This window comes from Amphiprion ocellaris, chromosome 21 (assembly GCF_022539595.1).
Source record: "Amphiprion ocellaris isolate individual 3 ecotype Okinawa chromosome 21, ASM2253959v1, whole genome shotgun sequence".
NCBI lineage: Eukaryota > Metazoa > Chordata > Actinopteri > Pomacentridae > Amphiprion > Amphiprion ocellaris.
In genome coordinates this window covers 16,572,532-16,580,390 of record NC_072786.1, presented here as the reverse complement: position 1 = coordinate 16,580,390, position 7,859 = coordinate 16,572,532, and the positions used below count along the sequence as shown (strand labels likewise).

Genomic DNA, 7,859 nt, shown 5'->3' with positions numbered 1-7,859 from the left:
TTTTGAGCTGTTCAACTAGTGACAAATGATCAACCACTGAGTTAATCCACACCTCAGTCAGGTGTGGCTTAGAAGGACAAAGATCAGATAGTGTGACCAGCATGGCGACATTCCTTTGACCAGTGACTATAAAAGCCCACCTTAAAATGCAACTTTATTCAAATGACAAGATGCAACAAATGACAAGAGAAAGATGAGGTCAGTTCGGGTTGCAGGCAGACATTTAATACCTGCATGTCCTACTACAAGCGGTCACATTTTGAAGTGTGCAAGCCAGCATGCTTGTCTGGCAATTCTGACCCACAATCCAGCTCCAATGCAGCTACATCACATACGTCAGTGTCGTGATCGAGTAAAAACACATGACAGTTCATTTCACACTACAGACAGCAACAGTCAAAGCTTCAGGTGTGTTGTTATGATGAAGTGGTATATTCCGCTTGTATGCAGTGTGCGGCATGAACAGCACGTGTTCTGCCTTTCAGGCACGTTTCAATGCATTTTAATAGAAGGACTTTTATTTTGAAACTACCACTCTTATTTTGACGGGCCTCGCAGCAACCGGATGTGCTGAGGAGAGAGTTTCCTCTGAGATGCAGACGGCAGACGCAGGCAGAGAGGAGACTACAAAGCACAGACTGTTTGACACGCAAATAACTAAGCACAAATCAGTTCCACTCCGGGCAGAAGCAACGCCTGTAGGTATTTTCATAAAGTTAGAGGGTTGGTCAAGTTTTGTGATGGTAATTCATGGTTTATTAGCTGCTAAAAGCGAACTTGGAAACTTTGTAAAAAGACATTGTGAATGCTGTGTTGAGAGATACGTTGTCAGAATATTTGTGCTAGGAGCAATAAGTTAAATACTAAAGGCCTACTGTTAAAATAATAAGTTAATTCATGCTAGGTTAAAAAGATAAGCTAAATAAGCCTCTTTTGGGCATTTTCTTTGGTTTGCCTGCAGTTGTGCAGCAGCCATTTCTAGTTTGTTTCAGGCACTGTGATTAACAAGGAAAAATAGCTAATTCTGTCTTTTGTGTTTGTGTTTTGCAGTTTCACTATTATTTGTGCTCAAGATGGCAAGCGTGTAATTAAAGCCACAACTACAACGAGGACACGTCTTGTCTTTTGAGTCAAAGTTTAGCTAGCTGTCTAGTTGAAACACACACGTCTCAGCGAGGACAGTACAGTGAAAAGGCGAGAATTTCCGGAGTCCAGCTGAAAAGAAGATGGACGCCAAGCCAGAAGCAAGCAAGTCAGACAAAGGCTCCAAAACTGCAAAAAGCTCTCGCTCCTCCGCATCTAGCACAGCAATTCAAGCACGAGCCCAGGCCGAAGCAGCCAAAGCACGAGCTTCATACGCCGACACGGAAGCAAAGCTTAAAGTAGAAAGTGCAGCAAAGGAAGCAGAGTTGCAGTTAAGCAAAGCAAAGTTGGACGCAGAGTTAAAAGCACTGGAATACAAGAGAGAGGCAGCTGCAGCCATAGCACAAGCTGAAGCATTAGAAGCGGCTGAAGAACTGGAGTCAGACAAATCAGATTCGATTGCTCGAGAAAATTTAGAAAAGGACATTAAGACAAGAACACAGGAATATGTTGAAAAACAGGCACATCTTCAGTCACAGCCAAACCAAGCCACTGCAGCTTCACAATTCGCAGGACCTGATTCAGATGGAAGTTTTGTAACGTGGCATGCCCCATCACCAAAGGACGTGCATGTGCAGACCAGTGACAATAATACTCAAGAAAATGCAGCTTTCAGCGACAATGATCTCAAACGTTGCAGCCATGCAAACAACTATGACGGGCAGAATGGACCCCAAGCGAAACCCAAGTCAACTCAATACTCTCACGGGTTTTCATTAAACGCTACAGCACCATCGTATGTCCCACGAGGTATGGGCCCACCCATCAGCACAACACCGGATACAGAACACTTAGCTTGTTACTTGGCCCGCCGCGACTTAATAAGTACAAGTCTTTACCCGTTCGATGACAAACCTGAAAGTTACAGAGCATGGCAGTCATCATTCGTCAACACTACTGAAGGTGTAGGACTCACAGCCACTGAAACGTTGGATCTGCTAGTTAAGTGGCTCGGGACTGAGTCCGCCAAACATGTCAAAAGGATTCGATCAGTGCACGCAGGGAACCCAAATGTAGCTCTGGAGAAGGCCTGGGCACGCCTCCAAGAGTGCTACGCTGCACCTGAAGTGACAGAAAAGGCTCTGTTTAAAAGACTTGACAATTTCCCCAAAATATCTGCCAAAGATTACAGCAAGCTGAGAGACTTGGGTGACTTGCTTATGGAAATTCAAGGTGCAAAAGAAGAGGGGTACTTAAAAGGACTCTCGTACTTGGATACTGCCAGAGGCATTGGCCCCATAATAGAAAAGCTTCCCTACGGGATTCAAGACAAGTGGCTCACAGTCGGCTCAAGGTATAAGGAAGAATACAAAGGTCAGTTTCCACCATTTGACTACTTCACCAGTTTCATCTGTAATGAAGCACGCAGGAGGAACGATCCAAGCTTTCTGTTTTCTCGCAGTCATGAAAGACAGCATGAAGCGCTTTCAAGGAGCTTTGGAAACAAAATATCAGTTCATAAAACTGAGGTTTCTACAGGGGCAAACCAGCCAACAAATCCACAAGTGATGCATCTCAGAGGACTAGAGAAAAACTGCCCTATCCACAACAAAGCACACCCACTGAGAAAGTGTAGAGCATTCAGAGCGAAAAGTATCGAGGAGAGGAAAACTATTCTCAAACAAAGTGGGATCTGTTTCAAATGCTGCGCGGCAACTAGTCATCTTGCAAAGGACTGCAAAGCCCAGGTAAAGTGTTCCGAGTGCAACAGCGACCGCCACGACACAGCAATGCACATCAGCGTGTCACCTCAAGGTTCCACCAGGCCTGCTCCCCCAGCAAGAGACGGCGGGGAGGAGGAACAAACTGACGTCGACACAGCAGTAAGTTCACAGTGTACTCAAGTTTGTGGTCCTGGGCTAACAAGTAGATCCTGCTCTAAGATCTGTCTGGTTCGAGTGTATCATCAAGGGCAACGTGGAAAAGCAGCCAACATGTACGCGATCCTCGATGACCAAAGTAATCGCTCCCTGGTCCGCTCAGACTTCTTTGAACTGTTCAGTGTCAAAAGCCCTCTGTTCCCGTATAAACTAAAAACTTGTGCTGGGCCGCTTGAAACATCCGGACGCAAAGCAGAAGGTTTCCAGATCGAATCTCTTGATGGAAAAAGAGTTCTCTCACTGCCGCCACTAATCGAATGCAACGAAATACCTAACGACCGTTCTGAAATCCCCACGCCAGATGCTGCTCGTTGTCACTCTCACCTCGAGAAAATTGCACAGTACATTCCGGAGCTTGACCCCAATGCGGAAATCCTGATCTTACTAGGGAGAGACATTCTGAGAGTTCACAAGGTTCGCCAACAAGTAAATGGTCCCCACAACGCTCCTTTCGCGCAGAAACTGGACCTGGGATGGGTCCTGATTGGAGACGTGTGTCTGGGAAATGCACACAAGCCTACAGTAAGCTCGTACAGAACCAACGTGTTAGAAAACGGCCGCCCTTCTATCTGCACGCCCTGCAACAGCTCTATCAAGGTGATCGAGAACACCTGCCAAGGCGGGGACCAAATAAGCAAATTCCGCAACAAATCACTGGAGACCTTAGGACAGAATGTGTTCAATGAAACAGCTTCTGACAATAAACTTGGCCCGTCCATTGAAGACACAATTTTTCTGCAGCTAATGGACACAGAAATGTTTAGGGACGACTCAAAGCACTGGGTGGCACCCCTTCCCTTCAGACCTCAGCGTCAGCGGCTCCCCAACAACCGTGAGTATGCTCTGTCTCGTCTCTACTCCCTTCAAAAGACTTTGCGAAGAAAGCCAGAGGTCAAAGACCAATTTCTTGAGTTCATGAAAAAGATCTTTCAGAACAACCACGCTGAGGTTGCTCCGCCATTGCTAGAAAATGAGGAATGCTGGTATCTGCCGACTTTCGGAGTCTTTCATCCACAGAAGCCACACAACATACGCGTGGTGTTTGACTCAAGCGCAAAGCACTCAGGGATGTCTTTGAACGACACTCTCCTCAAAGGCCCGGACCTAAACAACTCCCTTGTAGGGGTTTTGATTCGTTTTCGAAAGGAACAAGTGGCTATACTTGCAGATATTCAGCAAATGTTCCACTGCTTCCTCGTTTGCAGCGACCACCGGAACTACCTGAGATTTTTATGGCACAGAGACAACGACATGTCCAAAGAGATCATCAACTACAGGATGCGGGTGCATGTTTTCGGGAACAGCCCGTCTCCCTCTGTGGCCATCTATGGACTCAGGAGAGCTATCCAGGAAGGGGCACACAAACATGGAGCAGACACAGTCAAGTTCGTTGAGCGCCATTTTTATGTCGATGATGGCCTCATCAGTGTGCCAACAGACAACGAAGCCATAAGCCTCCTCCAGAGAACTCAAGCCTCGCTCAGTGAATCAAATTTGAGGCTGCACAAGTTCGCTTCGAACAGCAGCGCTGTCCTGCAAGCGTTCGCCCCAGAAGATCGAGCAGTTCTCAAAGACTTGGACCTCAGTGCTGAAGCTACTCCAGTGCAACGTAGCTTAGGCTTGCTATGGGTAACCACTGCGGACACCTTCGCATTCAAAGCATCTGAAGACAAAAAGCTTTTCACGCGCAGAGGTGTTCTGTCTACGGTGAACAGTATATTTGATCCCCTAGGCATGCTCGCCCCTGTAACCATTGAGGGCAAACATCTGCTGAGAGAGTTCTGTGCTGACAAGTGTGATTGGGATGCTCCCCTTCCTGAAGAAAAGCTAAAACAGTGGGAGTTATGGAGGGACTCTCTACAAGATTTGAACAAGCTGCACATCCCAAGAGCATATACTCCTACGTCTCTCTCTAAAGCTGAACACAAAGAGCTGTGTGTGTTTTCCGATGCGTCTGTCAAAGCCATTGGAGCCGTGGCGTACCTCAGGACAATTCAAGCTGAAGGACGAGTCAATGTTGGATTCATTCTTGGAAAGGCTAAACTAGCTCCACTCTCCCAACCAACGATCCCACGTTTGGAACTGTGCGCTGCGGTACTGGCTGTGGAGGTTGCTGATCTCATCCAAGATGAACTGGACTTGAAGCTGGACTCTGTCAAGTTTTTCTGTGACAGCAAAGTTGTCCTCGGATATATTCACAATCAGACTAAACGCTTCCATGTCTACGTTCACAACCGAGTCCAACGCATCTATCAGTCTACGAAACCAAACCAGTGGTTCTACGTTCGCACCGATGACAATCCTGCGGACCACGCATCCAGGTCGGTTCCAGCAGCATACCTTACACAGACCACATGGTTCACTGGACCAGCTTTTCTGCACAAACCAAAACTTGGTCTTGAAAACACATCAGAAACCTTTGAACTTGTAAATCCTGAAACAGATACAGAGATACGAGCTGAAGTGAGCAGTTATTTGACACAAACTCAAGAGAAGTGTTTTGCCACACGTTTCCAACGCTTTTCATCTATGCATTCACTCACCAGAGCAATAGCAACTCTCATCCATGCGATCAAGACTTACAAACAAAACAAGTCTGACACACACAAGGTAGTCCAGCAGTGCAAGCTTCCATGTACTTCTGATGAGTTGGCTCAAGCTAGACATGTCATTATCAAAGCGGCTCAAGAAGAGTTTTTCTCACAAGAAATGGCGGCTCTGGCAAGCAATCAACCTGTGCCCAGAAACAGTGCACTTCAAAAGCTAAATCCAGTTCTAAAAGAGGACTTGATTTGGGTCGGTGGCAGACTTAAACATGCTCAGATAAATGCAACAGAACGGAACCCGATCATCTTGCCAAAGAACAGTCACATTTCGCTGCTTCTAGTGAGACAATACCACGAACAAGTCAAACATCAAGGTCGTCACTTTACTGAAGGCGCCCTCCGAGCAGCAGGCTACTGGATCATTGGAGGAAAACGACTCATCGCCTCAGTTTTGCACAAGTGCGTGACATGTCGACGGCTGCGTCGTAAAGTAGAACAACAGCTCATGGCAGATCTGCCGCCAGAACGCTTGCAAGTGTCCCCTCCCTTCACGTACGTTGGAGTGGACGTGTTTGGGCCCTGGCCAGTCATTTCCAGGCGCACTAGAGCTAGCCACGCTGAGAACAAACGGTGGGCTATGCTCTTCTGCTGCATGAGTTCACGGGCTGTCCACATCGAGGTCATCGCTTCCTTGGACGCCTCCAGCTGCATAAATGCACTCAGGAGGTTCTTCGCAATACGTGGACCTGTCAAGCAGATCCGATCAGACTGTGGAACAAACTTTGTGGCAGCAGCCAAAGAGCTGGGGCTGAGCCAGAAAAATCCAAATGTGTCAATGCAGAAGTTTTTAAGTGAGCAAAACTGTGAGTGGGTGTTCAATCCACCCCATGCTTCCCACACGGGGGGGTCCTGGGAAAGGCTTATCGGACTTTCAAGACGCATCCTGGACGCTATCTTGCTCAAAGACAACATTCAGCTCACTCATGATGTTTTGTGCACTCTAATGATGGAAGTATCCGCAATCATCAATGCCAGACCCCTGGTTCCAGTCCCAAACAATCCAGACTCACCTTCCATTCTCTGCCCTGCCATGATTCTCACACAGAAAGTGGGAGTCCCACCACCCCAAGGAGAATTCACAAACAAAGATCTCTACAGCAAACAATGGAGACAAGTCCAAGCTTTCGCGGACGAGTTCTGGCGTCGCTGGCGTCAGGAATATCTTCCAACTCTACAGACTCGAAGGAAATGGACTGAAACGAGAAGGAATGTCAAAGAAGGAGACATTGTGCTCATGAAAGACTGTCAAAATGCACGCAACAACTGGCCAATGGCTAAGATTACTGCTGTTTTTCCTGGAAGTGACGGAAGAGTTAGGGAAGTTCAACTCCAAACATCAGAGCAGGGAACTTTAAAGACTTTTAAGAGACCTATTTCGGAAATAGTTGTTCTTTTGCCAATAGATTAATGTTTAAAGTTTGCTAATGTTAAATAGTGACCTTATCAGGCCAGGCGGGGAGTGTTCTGCCTTTCAGGCACGTTTCAATGCATTTTAATAGAAGGACTTTTATTTTGAAACTACCACTCTTATTTTGACGGGCCTCGCAGCAACCGGATGTGCTGAGGAGAGAGTTTCCTCTGAGATGCAGACGGCAGACGCAGGCAGAGAGGAGACTACAAAGCACAGACTGTTTGACACGCAAATAACTAAGCACAAATCAGTTCCACTCCGGGCAGAAGCAACGCCTGTAGGTATTTTCATAAAGTTAGAGGGTTGGTCAAGTTTTGTGATGGTAATTCATGGTTTATTAGCTGCTAAAAGCGAACTTGGAAACTTTGTAAAAAGACATTGTGAATGCTGTGTTGAGAGATACGTTGTCAGAATATTTGTGCTAGGAGCAATAAGTTAAATACTAAAGGCCTACTGTTAAAATAATAAGTTAATTCATGCTAGGTTAAAAAGATAAGCTAAATAAGCCTCTTTTGGGCATTTTCTTTGGTTTGCCTGCAGTTGTGCAGCAGCCATTTCTAGTTTGTTTCAGGCACTGTGATTAACAAGGAAAAATAGCTAATTCTGTCTTTTGTGTTTGTGTTTTGCAGTTTCACTATTATTTGTGCTCAAGATGGCAAGCGTGTAATTAAAGCCACAACTACAACGAGGACACGTCTTGTCTTTTGAGTCAAAGTTTAGCTAGCTGTCTAGTTGAAACACACACGTCTCAGCGAGGACAGTACAGCACGTTTTGCAAGGGCAGCTGCAATAGTACTTATGAGGATATGTTCTCTGTCT

At 46.4% G+C, this 7,859-nt stretch overlaps 1 protein-coding gene across 2 annotated transcripts; it reads left to right on the top strand.

The window, feature by feature from the left end:
* The first annotated feature begins 479 nt into the window (after positions 1–479).
* Positions 480–7,729, top strand: LOC118471196 (uncharacterized). 2 transcript variants are annotated; one of them, XR_008600238.1, is made up of 2 exons: positions 480–7,317; positions 7,670–7,729. XR_008600238.1 is itself a non-coding variant. In XM_055006665.1 (2 exons), the coding sequence occupies exon 2, from the start codon at positions 1,227–1,229 to the stop codon at positions 7,035–7,037; it is 5,811 nt and encodes a 1,936-aa protein (XP_054862640.1). In that variant the 5' UTR covers positions 480–698; positions 1,051–1,226; the 3' UTR covers positions 7,038–7,729. The 2 variants fall into 2 exon arrangements, 1 of the variants encoding a protein (XP_054862640.1); XM_055006665.1 differs by having other exon boundaries at positions 480–698; positions 1,051–7,729.
* The last annotated feature ends 130 nt before the right edge of the window (positions 7,730–7,859 follow it).